At 42.0% G+C, this 20,049-nt stretch overlaps 1 protein-coding gene across 1 annotated transcript; it reads left to right on the forward strand.

Annotated features, from left to right (window-relative positions):
- Positions 1–3,172: 3,172 nt before the first annotated feature.
- Positions 3,173–19,675, forward strand: LOC127016049 (E3 ubiquitin-protein ligase RNF4-like). Its single transcript, XM_050896362.1, has 8 exons — positions 3,173–3,380; positions 9,443–9,606; positions 10,122–10,242; positions 11,199–11,278; positions 12,435–12,444; positions 14,076–14,241; positions 16,419–16,467; positions 16,816–19,675. The coding sequence occupies exons 1-8, from the start codon at positions 3,323–3,325 to the stop codon at positions 16,963–16,965; spliced, it is 798 nt and encodes a 265-aa protein (XP_050752319.1). The 5' UTR covers positions 3,173–3,322; the 3' UTR covers positions 16,966–19,675.
- Positions 19,676–20,049: the final 374 nt, after the last annotated feature.

Here is a 20,049-nt window from a genome sequence, read left to right on the forward strand (position 1 = left end):
TACAAGGTTGAATTTTAATCTCTATTTCACCTTTACAGTGTGATTAGAAAAAATTGGGTCATACAGGCACAATAGAATAAAAATGTGTTAATTTTTTTGTAATAGAATTTTATTTTTAGGCTACAATACATTTTTTTCTGTTAGAATCAAAAGCTTTGATCAAAAGTACCATTGGAGCTCCTACAGCAGAATGGCAAATATCTGGGTAAGAATATTGAGATCTGTATTTCTGTTATCATTATATACTATGCCATGATTTGCTATGCTCATCTTCCAAAAGAATAAAAATATGGGCAAAAACCAAGCAACGTTTGTTTACATATGCATCTTTTCAGAGGGCATGGTTAGCCCAAGTTCCTAACACGTCTTCTTACATGACAGTAACTGTGTGTAAGAGGATCACCAGTTTCAACACTGGTTTTAGAGGATGAGGGAAAAACTGTTTAGAAGGTTTAGATGATGTGACAGCCTCCAGGAGCCAGAGTGTAGATTCAGTGACCCAGACAGACCATCCCACTATTCACAGATGTGAATCTCTTCAGTCTTTAAACAGTGGAAGGAGAACATAACATTGTTTGATCTCTTTAGGGAGCTGATTCCAGAAAAAGTCAAAATTCTGTTACTCACCTAGAAGATAATTTGCCCTCTATGACAATTTCTATTCTGTGTAAAACAGCCTTTAAATCACAAGAGTTATTCTAGGCACAAAGCCAAGGAGGATATAAATCTGAATTAAAATCTGCACAGCAGTAAGACTATGTAATGTATTTCTATTTTAACTTGATGCCAGTTACTAAGTGTTTAATTATGGCTATTGCAAATATTTAAATTGAAGGAGACTGTCACTGACATTAGAGTCGGGCAGCTGCTTTTAATGCTCTCACAACGTTACATTTCTCACTTTTTACTGAAGGAAGTCTAATGGAATTCTTTTGTTGCCATCTAGCTGTGAAGATCACTTCCACAATCCACAAGCTGATAAAATGTGCTGGTTCTTTCATTCAAAGTAAATGCTACAGTAGTCCACGAAAGCAATGTAGGGCTTATGCTCTGTAGGAAGAGTTAAGGAACATAGGAGAGTGAAAACAAGGAATCATAGCAGGAGAACTACAAAGAGGGAACTACGACACTATGTCTAGTGGGGGATTGTAATAGCTTAAAACGACAAACCCTTGGTGGCAGGGAGTTTATCTTCCTTTGCGGTTGTGCAGCATTCTGTTGCATTGTATCCCAGAACAACAAAGCCAAGTGGTGACTAACACCTCGGTTTTCCAGAAGCTAGCAATTAACAGGGCTGACAGTCATGGTCTGGGATATTGCATAGCTCAATAGTTCCTCTTAAACTTTTTGATGTGTCTTGCATTTTGAGAATTAAAAAAAAAAAAAAATCATCATTAAGCAAATAGATAGGCAGGTGTATTTAGGTAGGTAATATGGAAATTTCAAAAACCCGTCATACTGCATGCTTCTTCCCCTGTGATGTTGGACCCAGTTTTCAAAATTCTTACTGAATTGCAATCAGGCTGATTCATAGCTATTTCCTTCTCTATATTTTCCCTGCTCTGAAATGAAAGGACTGAGGAATAGAGGAATCTCAATAATCCAGCTGTGGAATTTTTACCTTCAGAAGTCACAAATAGCCCTATTGCTACTTTGCAATGCATAGTCATCTGATGCATAAAGTCATCTTCAGAATCAATGCTTTGAGGAACGTAAAAGAATGTGAGTCTTTGGGGAAAAATATCAATGTATTCCTATATTGATATTTTTATATCAATATTGGCTATTGATTTTTCAGTGATGGTGGGTCTTGCAACAGAATACACAGAATAACATTAAAAATACCACATTCCTCCTGGCAAACGTGGATGACTCAATGTTGGAGGCAGCAGATCCTATCCAGAACCACTCTGCCCCAGCCACTAGAGCACCTTCTCTAGTATTCCTGTTCCAGCAATGTGGTACACAGAAACCTGAGATGATCCAATGCAGAGCCAGCAAAGGGCTGGTAGGACTTGCTAGCGTTGTATTACAAAAGCAGCTGTAATGCCATTAAAGCCAGGTGAGCTTTGAAGCAATACAGCTGCATTCGCACTGCTGCCTCAGCCACTGTCTGTGGCACAGACCATCCACAACCTGGTTAATCCACGCACAGATAATTGAGAGTCAGCAATGCCTCTACACTCATCACTCTTCACGGAAACACAGGTGGAAGAATAATTCATGATTCATTCATTTACACATTTGTTATGCTATTTGCAGCCAAGAAGACAAGGGTAAGCGAACAAGGCTGACTCTTAAATCATCTAACAAAACAGACTTAACAAAATCAGAGGTTTCACCTGTCTGATCTTAGTGACAGACTCATTAAGAAACCCTTTTAGTGCCAAAAGCTGCACATTCCAGAGGTCTCTTATTTCAGTGTAAACGGCCAGACCACAAAAGCCTTCACATGCAACTACAGCGTAAGGAGGTGTAACAAGGCCCAGGTTATCTGAGGAAGACTGAGGGGTTTCAGCCCTGTGATGAGCATCGGACACAGTTGCTGCTGGGTGGCACTTGGCTCCCTGTTCCAAATCAGCCCCGGTAAGGAGGCAAGGCACACACTCAGTGACTGCCTGGCCAGGTAATCTGACCTGCCCTAGAGAGCACAGATATTTTATTATTTAAATGAAACCAAAGAGACAGAGACAGTTATGTTGGAATGGCAAGCAAAAAAAATGCCTAGTACAAATCTCGAGTGCTGTTCACCCAGGGGAGGAGAAGGCAAGAAAGGTCACCAGGAAAAGCTGTGAGTTTATCTACAAACAGCCAAGCAGACGTTCACAGGGCAGCAAGATCCAGGAAAGGCCAGATGATCCTTGCATTAAGGCACAGCAGTTGGGAAAAACCTTTTTCTACGATGAGGTGAGGGCATCAAAACACCTCTGCAAGTGTTTATAACGAGTTAGAGGATCTGGACTAATTATGCCACCCCACCCCCCACGCCCACGCCCACCCCACCCCACCCCCGGTACAACAACAGCAACTGGTTCAGTCGCCCCTTTCAGGGTTCGTCAGGGCCGAACTAACCCTGGGACTGAGGACGAGTTTCCAAGGGGCAGCCACCACCCCTCAGGCACAGGGCGCCCCGCCATCAAGGAGCAGCAGGCCCCGCACAGCCCCGCGCAGGCCGAACGCCTGCTCCGCCCCCAGCCGGGCGCGAAACTACAATTCCCAGCATGCCCCGGGACCGGATAAGAGGCGGGGCCGCTCACCTCACCGCTTCCTAATTGACGTGCGCGGCGGCCACTCTGCGAGCCGCAGGATCGCGGTCCCCCCAATGGCGGGAGAGCGGAGGCAGGCGTTGCCCTACGCCGCTGCCGGGCCGGGCGTTGAGGGTGAGTGGTGCAGGCCGGGGGGGCTCTGTCGTGGGGGTGGGAGCGGCGCCCGGGAGCGGCACCGGCGCCCCCGGGCCCGCCATGCCTTGCTGAGGCGCTCGGGGCGGCGGGCGACAGGTGAGGGGAATGGAGGGGAGGCGGCGAAGGCAAGGCAGCCGCGCCCGGCCGCGGTGGGGGAGGGGCGGGCCGGGCCGGCGCTGAGGGGAGACGGGGCTTCTTCCGCCGGTGCGCGGAACTGGGCCCTGCGCGGCGGGGCCGGGCCGGTGCTGCCCGCTTCTCCGGGGCGGGGGCGGTGACCCGAGCCCCTTCGCGGAGCGGGGGCACGGCCCGGCCCGACGCTGTGGCGGCCCTGAGAGGCTCCCCCGCCAGCTGCCCCCGGCCTGCCCTCGCTCCGCCCGGGGTGCCGTGTGGCACGTCCCGCTTCCCCCCTCCCCCGGCCGTGTGTTATTTTTATTTTTTCATCTCCGCCGCTCTGGGGGGCTCCGGGGCCTGCGAGCGCCGCTGCCTGGCCCTCGGGGCCGGCTTCGGCCGCCCCTGCCCTCCCCACCGGGCGCGGCGTCTCCCCTCATCGCCGGGCGGCCGCCAGCTCTGAGGTCCGGGGGACAGCTGGGCCTGCGGCCGTTTTCTGCCCCGTATTCCCTCGAAAGCGAGAGTAGCCGGTCCTTGCAGACAGGCTGCTCAGCCTTTTGTAGTGCTCGCTGGGTCATAAACTGCATTTGCTGCAAGGGCCGTTCAGAGGGTGTCCTGAAGTGGCTGAGAGAGACGAGTGCTGCAGAAGAGACGATGGTGTTCCTCTCACATGGAAGAACAGGAGTGGCTCAGTGCATGCAGTAGATGAAGCTGTGTGAAGTTGTTAGTCTGTCCTCCCATTTTGTATGACAGCAGGAGTGGAGGGAATGCTTCTCTCCTATCTCAGCGTCCCCCTGCACCTCAATTACAGGACGTGAAAAGACTCAACTTGTTTTTCCTTTCTTCTGTATCTGATTTTGGGACTATTGAAAGTAATCTGTAGCCTCTCTCAGAGACAATTCTGCTCATAAAAGCAATGAGGAGCTTTTCTTCTGGCCAGTCTTCATCTTTTGTTGTTGTTTCTGAAATAGGACATCTGACCAACGAGAAAAGTTTTGGTGTGTTTTGTTAGCTTCCTTGTTTTGTTTTGGATTTGGTGGTGGTGGTGTTTTGTTGGTGGTTTGTTTGGGTTTTTTTTTTTGTTAGGCTGCTCATAAACATATGTCTTGTCTGTAGATGTAGCTGACTGCTTAGAGCAGGCAGGCTAGTAGATCTCTATGGTAGGCTGTTTATCTCTCATCTTTATAGTGCCTCTCACCAAGCTTTTGTAGTATGGGACTGCTTGACCTAATTTGGATAAAACATAAGACTCAGCTTCTGTTTTCACTGAAGTTGATGTAGTGCATCTGAAAAAATGAGAACATCTTTAAAGGTACTGGAAATACACATGATAGGAAAGTTTTGAAAGAGTAAAATGGCAGATTACTGTTCCCTGTGATAAAAAAATGTAAGACTAGCACCTGACCACAGAAATTTTTTTTATACATGCTGCATCTTCGATACTGTGTTTCCTGTTGTTAGGAGTGCCAAGAGAGGTCTTAAGAGTAGAAATGAGAAGCAAAGTCTTAAAGACATAGCATATCATGTTTTGACAAATACAGTGTATACTGTTTTTGTCACCTGTGCCTTGCACACACCAAACATTTAGACTGATGTTATTGGTTTCTTCAAGTAGTTACTTTAGTGTATTTGTAATGTTTAGGATGATTATGAAGTACATTCTTGTTTGTGTTAGTGAGACATGGTAAAAATGTCTACTTCTTGCTTAAGCTAATTTGCCTCAATTCATGCTAGGCATGTGGGAGACCTAGACGTTGTTTTCAGAGTGGTGTAAGAAAAGTTTTCACTTTATGTTGTCCAGATAATCCATTTTTTTTGAATTGTAGTTCAAACATGTTAAATTAGGTCAACTTGAACTCAGTGAAAATGTTAACTTTTTTATAGAGGAAAAAATTTAACAGGAGACTTAAATGATGAATATGGGAATCAATATTCTTTTACTCCTACTGTAAACATTCTTAATTTAAATGGTTTTACCTTTATTTTTCTCAAGTATCTACCTGTACAGAGAAAGGTTGGTGGATATAGTCCTTAAAATGCTAGTGAGTTAGCTAGAATAAACCTTGAACTTTGTTGTTATGAGGACAACACTACGTAAGCCCTTGGGAGAGCTAAATGACAGGAACAATAACTGCATGTGCAGAGCTCTGTGTATGAGAGGAAGGGGGAGTGGCTTTTTCTGGTACTGTATAAGCCTGCAGTGATGCAATAAAAAGTCTGTAAAAGTTAAAAGTATTTATTGGTTTGCTAAGTTGATCTGCTAAGTTTTCACATTAAAAAAAGTCTTTACTTTTTTAAAAAAATCTTAATTCTAGAATTTTGCATTGATGTCTGAATGCATGTTGCTACAAGTGTAATAGATGAGCTTGCTAACAGCTTCAGCTGGAGTTATTTGATGCTTATGGGTTGAGGGGGGGAGGTTGATGCAGTAACTCTATTTGTATTATCCAGTCTTGGGAGTCTTGGTGCTGGGTTTCATAGTGACTGCTGGAGGAGGGGCATATAGACCTTATCATTTAATTTGGGCTATTCAGTCCTGTGTAACAAATCATATTATTACATTGAGTGGTCCTGAGGTTTTGAAAATCTTTAAGGAATTCTTATTGATGAGTATGTCTCTAAATGTGCAAAACTTGGAACTGTTTTGTTTACCTCTGTTCTTGTGCACTACTGACTTGATCTGTGGTATATTCAAGAAAGTAAGCTTTGCTTTATTTTTGCTACCCATTCTTACAGTTTGGGTAATTAACTTTCAGTGAAGTTTCCCGAGTAAGCCAATAACATGTGGAAATCTATAGCGCCACAGAAGAGGTTTGTTCTTACAAGACAAAAATGTTTCTGGATCCTGAGACTCCTTCCATAGTCTTAATAAATTCCAGCAGTCTGATTTTCTTTACAAACATGACTCTCCTCAGATGGGTTGTGTTGATACTGATGAACCTGCCTATGATGTTTTATTTTAAGGTGGTTTTATAGTGATGAGCTTCCCTATGGGTATCCAGTCTCAACTTTCTTCTTCAGAAGAAGCTTCTGAAGAGGTTAAGATTTGAGCCATTAGCACCTAGAACATTTGTGCCTTATGTGTACTCTCTGTATTAAGTATAAAGAAAGCCTACTGCCGATGTAAGATTCTGAAAATTAAACCATCTAAATAGCAATGATGCTCTCTGTCAGTTCAAGAAGTGGCTCTGTCCTCTGCTGCCTTTGAGGTCTGATATTAGATCCTCTGAGACATGTTGTAGTAATCCTATAAATAATCTGTTCCTTGGTATCTTGGTAAAGAAGTGTGTGAATATTTAACATGGATAAGGTGGTCTTAGCATAACAGGTCTTCGATTGTGTATTGCTTTGGTTTTCTTTTCACCATAATTTTCAAATTTAAGTCTGTTTGGTTTTTGTTTGTTTGGAGGGGGTTTTGGGGGTGTTTTTCTGCTGTGATACCTCTTCTTTGGCACTTAAGCCACTTGTGGCCAAAGAGAATGTGTGCAACATTTTATGTTTGGAGTCATCCCAGGTGCTTGCTCCCCCCATATTTTTAACCCTTTCTAAAGATACTTTGTCAACATACCATTGCACTGGGTTGTATTCAGTGTTCAATCCAAAAAGCACCAGGTCTTGTGCTACCTTCTGGGTGTTTTACATCCAAAACCGTGCTGTCTAGCGAATACATCAGACTGGGTTTTTGCTGTCTTTCAGCAGTGCAGATACATCAGTGTATCAGATTGCTCTAAAAGGTTCTATTTAAAAACAATTCTAACAACTTGTAATTTAAAATAAGCTTATATGAAGTTCATTTCTTTATGATCCTCAGATGTGTGTACCAACTAACATTTCGTAGCTTTTTAATGTCCAAGTATTTTTTCCAATTCCATATCTGAGGAGAATAAAGGAAAATGTCTCTTGGCTTTCTTGATGAAATAAACTTATAAAGAATCTAATGGCATAACTTCTTAATATACCTCATGTGTTGCTCAGTCTTGTTCATCGTCCTGCTGTGTGCAGAAAACTGCTTTGCCTAAGTTATTTTCCGCTTCACTTATAGCTGTTAGATGAAGATGGTAGCTTGTCTTTGAGCAACTAGTTTGAAAGACCAGATGTGCTAGGTTTAGGGATGATTCTCTCCCTTGCCCCCATCCCTCATCCCTTGTGCTGTGTGTCCTCCTTGCTTCACCTCTCTCTTCCCCTTGTCTTCAAAAAGCTCCAAACCTATGAATAACAATCATATGGAGTGAGGAACTCCTATAGCACCTAGAAAATGTGCTCACAGAACAGTCTCTCTGGTTTGTTTTGTGTAAGTGTGGAATTAGGCATGGTCTTGTTTTAAAAGTTCTTGTTCCCTATTTCAAAAATTCAGTGAAGTGAGTAAAATAGGATCTTCACAAGAATGTTGGTAAGGCTGGCAGAAAAGCTTTCTTCCTTAACAGGTGAAATGAAATCTAAACCTTAAGGACAGTGGGGTGAAGTGTGCAAAGAGAACTCACATTACCTGGACACAGAATGTTATGAAAACAGTTGCCTAGGCAAGTCCTGCACTGAGGATGTAGGAGACTGAAAGTCAGTTCCCAGCTTTCTCTGATAGCAAACTCTGAGCCTTAGTCTTCAACATCCCAGGTGAGAATGTAAGGCTATTGCTCACATTTGCGAGAAAAACTCATGAAAAACTATTCGTGTAAGTTTTTTTAGATTTTTAAAAAAATCTTTAAAAATCTTAAAACTATCAAAACTGATTAGATTCATATTGGGAGAGGGAGTTATGCATAACCCTTCTGAAAATTTCATCTACTGTGACCACAATCTGCCTGTGGGCTCACTGATCGTTAAGTCTGGCATATAGCAAGTGGTCCAAGTTAAAAAAAAAAAAAAAAAAAAAAAAAAAGGCAAGTTGACTTTCATTTTAGATTTTGCAATCCAGTACCAATTTTAAAATGAAAAAAAGGGAGAAAATTGAGTGGCCTGTTGTGTTGCTTAAAACTGTGCATAAATGTATCTTTGCACTTGAAGATCTGTGATTGAAGAAATGTAGAGAAAGTGTAAGAGGAAAAAAAATCAGTCGGGCTTCCTTTAACTCAAGGTTATGATTGACTACCAGTGCCATTCCATCCCACTGCATGGTCTCAGTGTTTCTTAATCTGAGAATAGGTTAATAGCATGTGTGCTGGTCTTTGCAGCATAGATCAAGGTCAGTATTGGGAATACAGTTCTCCAGTTCTTGTTTAACATAATTGTGTTTTTCCTGGTCCCTCCACTGTCTCCTCCCGCCAGCTCCTCCTTGTGTGTTGGACACGTGATAAGTATACCATGAGCAAGCTTTAAGATGTGAACTTCAGTACCATGTCAGCTACTCATAACCACCTTTATGCTTTTCACCTCTTCCCATTCAGCAGTTCGCTGGTGGGTAGGGGCATGCACACCTACAGTTACCACAGAGTAGCTACTGTAAACTCATATTCTCTTGCAGATCTGCGAGTATTTCTAAACTGTAATTTTTCTGCTCTACTTGCTTTAGATTCCTCTCAAGGTGTTCAGCTCCCACCTGTTGGAATCTGGAGATGGGTTGGAGAAGACAACTGCTTGTCTGGAACTTTTTGTTCTCTAACGATGGCTGCTTATGACACAATTCCCAGTGATTCCTGCACAAACAAACATTGCCTTGAGAGCGAATCAGTTGCTTTTCAGTTAAACTTAACTGGGATTCCTTAGTATTTTTCTCGTTTGCTAACAAACTAGCTTTATTCTGGTGTTTAGTTTAGGAAATGGATAAGAATGACTGAGGCTTCGGGCTGTACGTGTCTGAGGGTCAAACACCAGACTCTGGGACTTCCCCTCTAGCTTTGGGCAGGAACTGGCGACTCAGGAATGGGAATCTTAGAGAGGGGGGTATTTAAGAGGACAAGCGTTACAGATAGGTAATCTTCTCTCTTCTTTTCTTACAGGTTTGGAAGAACCTCGTTCTCAGACCCTGAGAAGTCCGGACTTTCTAACAGTGTGCTACCTAAAGGAATATAAGGAGTTGATACTTGTAGTTTCCTTGCAGTTAGTTTTTTGGTATTTGTATCTCTCTTTCTGTAGTTTTAGATCAAGAAACACCATGAGCGCAGTAAGTACTGTACTACTCAATGCAAACCTGATTCTTAAAACATGTTTTCTGTGGTACTTCTATAAATGTTTTTAAGAGTTTGTAGTAAATGCACTGGAACAGAAGCATATGAAAACTTCACGTTCTGTGATACTTAAGATTTTTAGTCTCTCTAGGTGCTAGCAATAGTTCAGAAATGCTTACAATGTGAGCAAGAACCCTGTGTCGGACTGATTCCAATGGTTGCCTGGAAGCTAGCATCTGATATAATTGAGAACTAGTCTTCTCATTTGCAAACCATCACGAGATGGTTTTGGGGTTTTTTTTGTGACCTAACTGGTAAGAGATCTGGGGTGATGTCTTTTCCTTGATGTGATGTGCTCAGGTAGGAATGACCCATACCACCACTCGATGCATACTACAGCCTTTCCGGGGAGTGTTTTGAGTTTCCTTGTGTGCTTTCGTTGGTGCTGCAAAGATGAGGGCCACGATAATATTGCTCCTAAAGAAAATGCTAAGGCTTTGTTCCCTCTTAGACTCAACGAAAGCGCCGTGGAGGAGCAGTTAATTCTAGGCAAGCTCGGAAGCGAAACCGCTTGATGGCTTCTACTGCAGAAATGGCTTCAGAAGCAGAGCCAATAGAACTTGAAGAAAGTGGTAAGCTTTCTTTTTTAAAGAGTGAGAAAATCAACTGCTTCTGGAGGGTTGGGATCCCACTTAATGTGTGGTTTTGCCAGTTTCTAGGCCCTTAACTGGGGAGGAAGGGAAACCTTTTAAAAAGCATCTAGTACGGCATCTATAACCAGCAAGCCTCCTGACAACTGTTTGAGTTTGTTACCGAGATGTGATACATTCACAACTCGAGATAGGTTTGTGGTGTAAGGAAGGTACTCGCATGCTACTGAAACATCTGAACGCCTAGTCTGATGAGCTGGGAGTCACTGCAGCTGCCACTGCAGATGGTGGCAAACTAAGTTTGGGAACTCCCAGGTTTTGAGAAGATAATTAAAAGTTTGTCAGTAGTTGTGCCCCGTCCCTCAAAGGAGAGGCAGTACTTGGTCAGTAGGTTTTCACAAAAAGTATCAGAATTTAAAAAGCCTCCTTGATCTCCTAAATAGATACTTAAATTGCCTTCTGAAGTGCTAGGAAAGATTGAAAGTAACTATTGGTCTCCAGGTAATTAGATGGCTTTTTCAGTTTTTGCTGTGCATTTGACTATGAAAGGTTGGACGAGGCATGAGACAGGAACATTTACAGCATGGCACTGTAAAATCAGTGTATCCCGTATGATTCATGTTTTATTCTGTGGGATAAACGTTCTCCTATGTTAGATGAATAATCTGTTGCTGTGTACCTCCCGCAAGCTGTTGTCATACAACAGAACTGCATGAGGAGCTCAGCCGCTGTTCCTCTTGCACTGCAGCTTGCAGAAGGCAGTGGTGGTAATGCACTATGTGGACTCTTGAGGGCAAAGCTTGAGTGAAATGTTGGATCCGTTCCTGAAGAGAAGAGGGATAGGGCAAGGTTGAATCGTGCCTCAGCCTGTTACATAGCGGCAGGCAATTCTATTCCTCTGCGATCTCTGATCTTGATTCTAACATTGTGTTTTTAAGCCGGTGAAGAAGTAGTAGATCTCACATGTGAACCTTCTGATCCTGTAGTCGTTGATCTAACTCACAATGATTCTGTTGTGGTAAGTAGCGAATGGCACACTTACTTACCTAAAATCTTGTAGTCAAGTTAGTTTTCTGTTGTGCTCCCTGATAGAATCTGGCTTTCAGGAGAAGTTTTAAGTTTGAAGTTGACTTGTCGGCGCATGAAAGCCACACGTCACAGGTCAACGCAGAAGCTGCTCTGGAGGTGCGCTTGCAGATAGTGAGAGGGCAATGTAAAATGGCTTGTTGCTCCGGAACTGGGGGAGGATATTTACCAGTGATGGGTAATGTAACTTAAGGAGATGCAATTTCAAGTGGAAGCTATTCTAGATATATCAGAGATATAGGGCAATGAGTTAAATAAAAAGCGAAGGAGGTACCAGTTTGTCTTTGACTTCACAAATAGGAAGTGTTTAGCTGCAACGTCGGTTTCAGGTACTCCTGTCACAGAGATGCCAAGCGCAACTGAAGCTGACCGTGCTACAAACTAGTTCGGTTTATTACTCCAAGAAGTCCTAAAAAATCCACTTTTTTTTACTGCCATTTTTAAAGCTAGAATAGTGTCCGGTCCGGTCCACAGGGTAGTGTATAACCTGAGTTTTGGGATGCCACTGCTGCCGTGCAAACCAGAAACAAGCCGCAGGAACAGCATGGGGCTATCTCCTGCTGGGATTGTTCCTGAGCCTTTGCAAAGGAAAGGCCTCAAACTTCACAACGTCATCTGCATTGCCCCAGCTCTGGTTCCACCAAAGACAACAGCAGGGTTGGGTTTGGGGTTTTTTTTCTTCAGCAGCTGTTATTCTACTATGAAGTGTTTATGGATGTCGCACCTGAATTTGCCTGTTTTGGGGAGAAAGAGGGAAAGAATCTCCTCCAGCCTAAGGCAAGTTAGGGTCCTGAAAGTGGGGAGCAGGAGGAGGGTGTTCAGGTGGTTCATAAACTGCCTCTGTTTCTGTCCCTTTGCAGCAGCGTGAGCAGAACCAGAAGCAACCACTTCCTTATTTTCAGAGCAGCAGCTAATTTGCTACTACTGTTAACATTCTTAATCAAAATGAGAGAGTGATATCCTACCATTCTTAGCTTGTTTTGTCGTAACTGCTTAGCTTATTTGGTGTTTGTATGTAACGCTAGGGGTGCACACCAAAGTCTAATTGTATTTTCTTTTCTCTCCCTTCCCATCTATACTGATGCAAGATTGTTGAAGGTGAGTTGATGTTTTACAATTGGTAATGGAATTGTCCTAAACTCAATTTTTTTTCTTTTTGTCTTTTTCCAACGAACCTGAGCAGCATGGATTGAAACTGCATTTGCCAAAAGGCAAAGGACAGTGCTAAAGTATCTGGCCACTGTCTTAGAGAACGGATCCAGCCTGTGTTTGATAGTCGCTATTAGAGCTTGTAGAAAGTATCTGAAATAAAATGCATCAGAGCTGCTCAAAATATGTTTTCTTATTTTCCAAATACAGAAGTTCTGTAAGCCCAAAGTTGATAATAATTCTAATTAGCACTGGAATATCTGCTTTCAATAAGAAAATGTCAAAAGGCTTTTTTAGCCTGTATTTCAGTGAAGAAACTAAAGAAGAAAGTTATTTGTGGTCATAGTATTCACTACGTTATGTAGTCTAACATTCCTCAAATCTAGTACTGAGGAGTATTAACAAGTGTGGGGGTTTTTCTATTTTAGGTGTTATAATAGTTACAGGTATAAAGAAGTTAATCCTTTACACCTTTCACACCTTGTTCTGATTATAATAGCTGAGATGTGTTAGTATGTTGTTAGCTGCTTACTTAGAATGTAATCTATTCTGTGCTCTGAATGAAGCCAGAGGAAGTAAAAAATACTTGCAATAAAAGTTGTAGCTGAATACTTTACGCAGGAAGGTACTTTAATTTTGTGGCTATTTATGTAATTTTAATTGATTAGTGCTTGATTATTGTTACTTGTACACTGGAGTTAGAGATTATTGCATGCGGTTTCTAATTGTTAAAAAGCAAATAGCAGTTCTTTAACCTTTGGATGTTACAGACCAGGCAATTAAATTTTTTTAATCTCCTTTTATCTTGGGCAATCTAACTCCATTTTCAAGTTACCTTAACACAGGAGGAAGACAATGAAAATTTCTAAGGAGACAGTGCTTAAAGTATTTTTATAATTTCCTAGTACTGTTCTTAAAAAGACTCATTTTATAGAAACTGCCTTTGAGTTAGAGGTTTGGTTTAATGCAGACAAAGAGTGGTACGGTTTAGCATCATACCTGGATAGAGCAGTGAGGAACCACAGCAGCTCCATAATTTAAATTTTTTAGATTTAAGCATCTCTTCCATCACTTCTGAAACTTTCTGAACAAAGCACCCTGTGTTTTACCAGGCCTTTTGTTGTGTATGTGCTACCTTGCTATGCTACTTGGAAGCTTAACTTCAGTCCTCTCTCTCTCTCATATCACACAGCAATTCTTGCAATTCCTCAACATAGTATCGTAGCATTCTCTGTTAGTAAGAATCAGGAGAGCTGGCTTCCCTTTATAGGGAAGATGTATTCACAGGTAGTGTAACTATATGAAACTTAGGACACCGAGAATCTTTAAGATCATGTTTTAGCTGTTTGTACGGTGAATAGAGCAAATATTTTGTGTCAATATGTAGCAGAATATTCACAATGTCTGGAAGTGTTCAGCCTTAATATTTAGGAAACTAGTTTGTTTAAGATTGCTGTTAACCCAGCTGAATATGGTCCATTTAAAATATGAACTGTACAGACTATTTATAATCATACATTTCAAGGATAGTTCCAGGGATATAAATATAATATATCTAACTTACCAAAATTAAATTACAGAGAATCAACGACAAAGGAGAAATCTTAGACTAAGAAGCCAGCGACAGTCAGACAGCTGTGTACTGAGTAGTGATGATGAAGATGAAACAAGAGATAATGATGTGTATGTGACAGATAAAGTGTCTCGAGAATTGGGACCACTGGAAGATGAAACTGCAAGCTCAAAGTATGTATGCCTTATGACCTACCAAACATTGAATTTTGCTTTTCTTATACATACAGGGACTAAGTTACATTGCTATAGCCTGGCTTATCTTTGAAGTCTTAACTTATTCTAGTTAGTACCCTCTTTCAATGAGTACAACATCACATTTCGCACAATGACCAAATGATACCGTTTGCACTTCAGGACAAAAAGCCAGCCCAAGACAGATGTACAACTTAAAGATGAGTGTGGGGGTATGGCAAGGAAGGAGGATTAATCACAGGCCATAGCTCATAATGTAGTGCATTTACTTTTCATGCAAAGCTCCAGTAGTGATGTTCGATATGGAAATATTTTCATTGTTGTCAATGAGTCTTGGTATCACGAGACCGGCAGGCAGCAGCCTGGCAAATTCCAGTAAAAACTATTATTCATTCACTGCTTTTTTACACACTGTGCCAGTTAACTGCCTCTTTCTCTCAGAGCAGTAACCGTTCTTCCCAAGGTATACTTGCAAGGCAATTGTGGAGGTAATACTGTTGTGGCCAGTTTTTCTTCTGTCCCACGTATGTCATGGAGCTCTAATACATTTGCATGTGAGATGGCGATCTCGCTGTTCGGGTCAGGTGCCTGCACAGTAAAGACCCCATTCTGCAGAAAAACAGTAAACTCCTGCTGTAGCAGCACTCCATTATGTCAAGAAAGATGCAATGTATTAGACTAATTAAATGAAATCAGGTGTCCATGTGACTAGGGAAGATGAAGAACATGAGAATTGTGGTATAAACGTTTTTTAAAGTGTTTGGGAGGAAAAAATACAGGTTTTAATAAAGCTGGTGTGCTTTGAGCCTTTTAGATTACTGGAAGGCAATGTAGGAGAGAACTTGGGTATGAAAATTTTGGGTGTCAGCTCTTAAATATGCCACCTAAAGGGCTTACTATTCTAGAACGTAGTGCATTGCCAATGGATTTGTAGATTTTAAAATTATGGTTGTTAAGTATGTAGGTGAATAAATCACACTAGTTAATATAAAAAATTAATGTTTTGTTCCTTCAATCTCAAGCTTCTCTGTTGAAGCATGTGCCTTCCTGCTCTGCCTAGGTAAGGCTGAAACAACTCAGTGCTGCAGCATTTAACACTGACAAAAAGGTACTGATGCTGGAGATTGCCACAGAGCCGTGTACAGTGTTACTCTGTAGTGTTAGACTACTCTTACTTCTATGAAGGTTATCATCAATTGTAATTAATTACTGAGTTGGTGGTATAGCTGCTGCATAAAGATTTTGAGTAGTAAAAATGGGAGATTTAATACAGTTAAGTTATGTATGTGAAACTAGCGGTAGAAGTTAGGAGTGCTCACAGCTTGAATTTAAGATTACAGGATAAAGGATACCTCATGCTTTCTATTCCTGTTTAATTAGTAAGTTACAAACTGTTGCTTAGCATGGGCAGTGACATAATAAAGCCCAGTGTTTATGGTAAAGACTTATGAAAGAAGCTTACTGTGATCATTTAAAATAGACATCAATTTGTAAATAAAAGTGGCAGGAAGCTTTTTCTCTTTCTGAGAGAGAATATTATTCAGCACTTATGGTATGGCATGTTCCTTACGCAGAATAGCTTGGTAACAGCCACCGAGTCGGTCTTTCCTTCTCTGAACTAGAAACTTATTTTTGAATATTTCCTCATGTTAGTGTGTTCCTGCCATACATTTTCTAAGGAAGGAGTTCTTGGAATGAATATGTTACTGGGCTGGGATGTTGCTAAATTAGAATAGGGGATGTTTTCATTTCTGACAACCTCTTTCACTTCTCGAAGGAATAGTTTCCAAAGGACAGCTAGAGGCTTTTGTTACAAAACTCTTGTTTACGACCTGTTGAAGATTAATACTGCCATAGGTATACTGCACAGTGCTATAGACTGCTGTTCCTTCTAATACTAGAGCAGGGCGACTAACTGCGTCTTCCCCCTAATGAAAACCAGGACGCTGTTCCCTTTAGGTAAGGGAGGCCCTAACTACTTATCGAATGCAACAAGGGGAGAGAGTTAAAGCTACGCAGGAATCTTGAGGTGAAATGCGTCGTGGCTAGCCTGTGCAGTCGGGTGATTACATGACGTTGTAGGTATCGGTAACCCTCAATGCACGGTGGAATTAATGGATGCGTGTTCTTTCTGGTTTTGTTCTCTCTCCCACAAGGCCGTCTGGTACCGTTAGCTGTCCGATTTGCATGGATGGCTACTCAGAGGTAAGGATCCGCATGTTGTCATCTCTTCTTTTTTTGTCGGAGGGAGAACGGGGCAGAGGGTGAGCTGCGCAACTCCGTTGGGTTATGGGGGACGCTACAGACAGCTGGCTTGAAGTACAGGCCTTGGATTTCAGGCGAAACTAGCTTGTCACTCAGAGTCCTTTCTCAGTGGTGGACGCAGAGGGAGAAACACTTTCCAAGATGGCGCTGAAAGATCTTGGGGTTCCTTATTACTAAAGTAGTAGCGTACCGATTACGGATACTGCAAGTCCTGTTTGCCTGGTGCCAGGAGACCAGCCAAGCTGAATTCTTTACTCCAAATACCTGTTGTGGTTTCTTTTCTTCCAGATTGTGCAAAGCGGACGCCTGATTGTGTCGACCAAATGCGGCCATGTCTTCTGCAGTCAGTGCCTCCGTGATTCCCTTAGGAATGCCAACTCTTGCCCAACCTGCAGGAAGAAACTCACTCACAGACAGTATCATCCCATTTATATATGAGTACTTCTATTTCTCAGGACAGACTCAACTGGATGGTTTGGGCAATGTCGTGTTTTCAGTGCTCTGAAGATTTAAAGAGCAGCAGGTTGTGCACACATCCAAATAAAACTGATTTTTTTGGAGAATAACTTGTACGTATATAGACAGCTTTTTTATGGTCCAAGCTGCTTCTTGTCATGTCCCTGGTTGTAATGTTAAGTTTATGACTGTCTCTAAAGTAGACCAGCAGCCTATATCAGAAAGGAAGCAGCTAATCCATTTCCTTCTACTTTTTTAATGCTTAACTAAGAGGGGTCTGAATATTTTGTTACTTCTTACTCTTTAAATTATTCCCACCGTCGCATACAGATACGGAGTAGTTACCTTTGAAAATACAGATGAGCGATTTGCCATTCCATTACACTTCTGTTTTTATCCTACAAGAAGCTCATGACTATATTGCTTTCTGCTATGCCATCTTTGCCCAAGTAGAGTAAGTTCTGTAATGACGGATCGTTTTATCATAAATCACTATTAAATTGACAGCCAAGGTCATGCAATAAAATAACCTGCTGTTAACCAGCAATCAGGTGTTTTAAGCAGAAGGCTTGAACATGTAGATGTCTTTATGGCCTCCGTGAGATCTAAAGTACGTAGACAAATTGCAACATGTACAATGTGAAAATACTTCTTTGAATGTTTTAACTGCCAAGAATTCCTGTGTTTGAATCACAACACTGAATTTATTTTCTAACGTGGTGAGATGGTCTCTTGGGTTTACTACTGTTCTGTAGCGCGCTCTCCTGATAACTAAGGAGGATATAGTCTTCTCTAGGCTGCTAGTGATGAATAAGAAGCAAATTGTACACTGTCCTCTTGTCAGCTGAATACCAAACTACCTACAGGTCTTCTTACTGTATCAAGTGTCCCCAGCGTGATGCTTAAAGTTCAGTGCATTCACTTCGCTCTTCTCTTCAGTTGTTATACCGACACCTGACTCGTTTTAACCTGGTGCGTAGGATTAAAAATTAAATCATTGTATTGCCATGGATTTAGGAAGTGGAGGCTTTAAAAGATGTTTTGGTAGCCATCTTGGCTTGGCAGCTTTTTGAGAGGGAAGTCTAATCTCCCTTTGCCCTGAGGGTTGTCCAGCTTTCTTTAAATGTGCATTTTTAAAAAAGAAGAGAAGCCAGACACACGTGCTAGGAGAGAGCATTCCTCTATTTAAGCAAGGCAGGAATACACAGGTTTATGCACTGTTATCCAGTCACTTTTTTTTTCCCCAGGACTAAGTTATAAATGACTGCTTTAAACGTGTTACAGCTAAAATCTGCAAGCTGATGTGGAATCCCAGATGAGCTGATACAAACAGGATTATAGTAATGAGATGTAGATGAGATGATTAAAACCAGTATTTTAGGATCCACATCTGCAGTAGCCGCATCTATGAAAAAGTCCAAAATTAACCTGGGACACCTTTTGGCAGTTGGTTGATTATGAAAACCGTTCGAAGCACCATTCTGTGCTCTGGTGCAGCACAATTGTGGGGGGTGTTTAGTCAACATTGATAGCTGAGGTGTCTTTGCTAACCTGTCCTAGGGATCTGTAGGAAGCCTTTAATTAAAGCAGCTCTTCTAATTGGCTGTCTCAAGTTCAGTAGTGAAGATTGCAACCCAAAAGTAAAGGTGGTTTTGGGTTTTTTTTTTATTAGAATGTTTAGGGATGTTTCTGGATGTAGTAATACAGACAGAGTTTAGTTCCATAAAAGCTGTCCTGAGAAATGCAATACCTTCCCCACCCTGGTTTGGACTAGCTTTGGTTCAGCGCTGTCATCAGGAATGTGCAGGTTCTGCATTGTGGCAATATGGTACCTGCTAAAAAGTTACACACGTTTAGTTACTGTGTGCTCCCGTGGCTAATACAAACTACAAGCAAGGACTGCAGCAGTCTTAGGGTAGTGCGGTGACGACGACGGCTGGCATGTGTGTCCCAAAAAGCAGATCATCAATGAAACAATTCTATAGATTGCTTAAAGCATTAATTGTGTGAAGAGCAGCAGCCCCACGTTAAAACTGTCAAGATACTTCAGGCCCACAGAAACAGCTTTCTCCCAGGAGCTTAGCAAAGAAAAAAAAAATTATGGCCAGTTTTCCTTGGATGGCTACTGTACGAGAGGGACGGTAAGAAGAGGATTTAAGGGATTACCTCTGGGGATGAGGGTGAGTCACGTATCCGTGCATCTTTCACAGTGTACTAGCCATAGCCTAAAACGACTTTGCACAACTCCTTCCATGTAAATATCACTTTATAGTTTGTGTCTCAATAAATAGATCTAATTGGAATTTAGATATCGCAAACTATAAAATATTTAACAAAAAAGTTTTTAGCTTTTGTGTACCCTGTGAAGTGCCACAAATTTTGTGCATCTCAAAATGAATTTTAAGTCTCAGTACATGGAAAAATACTAAATTGCATTACATGCTTTTTTTAGGGGGGAAAAAAAAAAAGAAACCCCAATATATTTGAGTTCCAGTGATGTTTCACATTGGCAAGAACTGATAGATAATATAAAGTTTTTTCCATTCTGTAAATGTATGTCTTGTTGTATATAGTTCAATTTTTCCTGTATTTAATTGTATTCATGTCTGTCTGTCCCATCTATGTTGGACTCTGCTGGTAGGCAAACAGTTCTTTTAACTGGTGGAAATAAAACTATCGATTTGATCAATCATCGGAAGCGCTCGTTCTTTTAATCACACTGTATTAATTGATTGGGGGGGAAAAAAGTCCTAAATCCCCAAACCTTGTAGTTCTTTGGCCAGTGCGTGTTGCACGGGGAAAAGGAGAAAGGTGCTGCGTGGGATGGGAGCCATGACGGGATGCCAGGGTGCAGGCCTGCTCGAGAGCCCGGGAGCCGGCGACAGAGAGGGCTCACTGAAAAGCACGGCAGGGGCTTGGGGTATCTCCCGGCTGTTAAGTTGCCGACGAAGCTCACGTTGCCTGGTGCGTGCTCGCGTCATGTACCAAGCGCCATGCTGGAGAGAGGGCGAGGAGGAATGCTGAGGAGGGGACCGGGCACGTAGTGGTTTGAAATCCACTACAAAG

The sequence above is a fragment of the Gymnogyps californianus genome, chromosome 4 (assembly GCF_018139145.2).
Source record: "Gymnogyps californianus isolate 813 chromosome 4, ASM1813914v2, whole genome shotgun sequence".
Classification (NCBI taxonomy): Eukaryota; Metazoa; Chordata; class Aves; order Accipitriformes; family Cathartidae; genus Gymnogyps; species Gymnogyps californianus.

What these genes read in the sequence shown, in the direction of transcription:
- LOC127016049 (XM_050896362.1), top strand. Translation starts at nt 3,323, where the DNA reads ATGGCGGGAGAGCGGAGGCAGGCGTTGCCCTACGCCGCTGCCGGGCCG. An exon ending in TGCCGGGCCGGGCGTTGAGG is followed by an intron (nt 3,381 to 9,442) that starts GTGAGTGGTGCA and finishes CTTTTCTTACAG; the next exon opens with GTTTGGAAGAACCTCGTTCT. An exon ending in AATAGAACTTGAAGAAAGTG is followed by an intron (nt 10,243 to 11,198) that starts GTAAGCTTTCTT and finishes TGTGTTTTTAAG; the next exon opens with CCGGTGAAGAAGTAGTAGAT.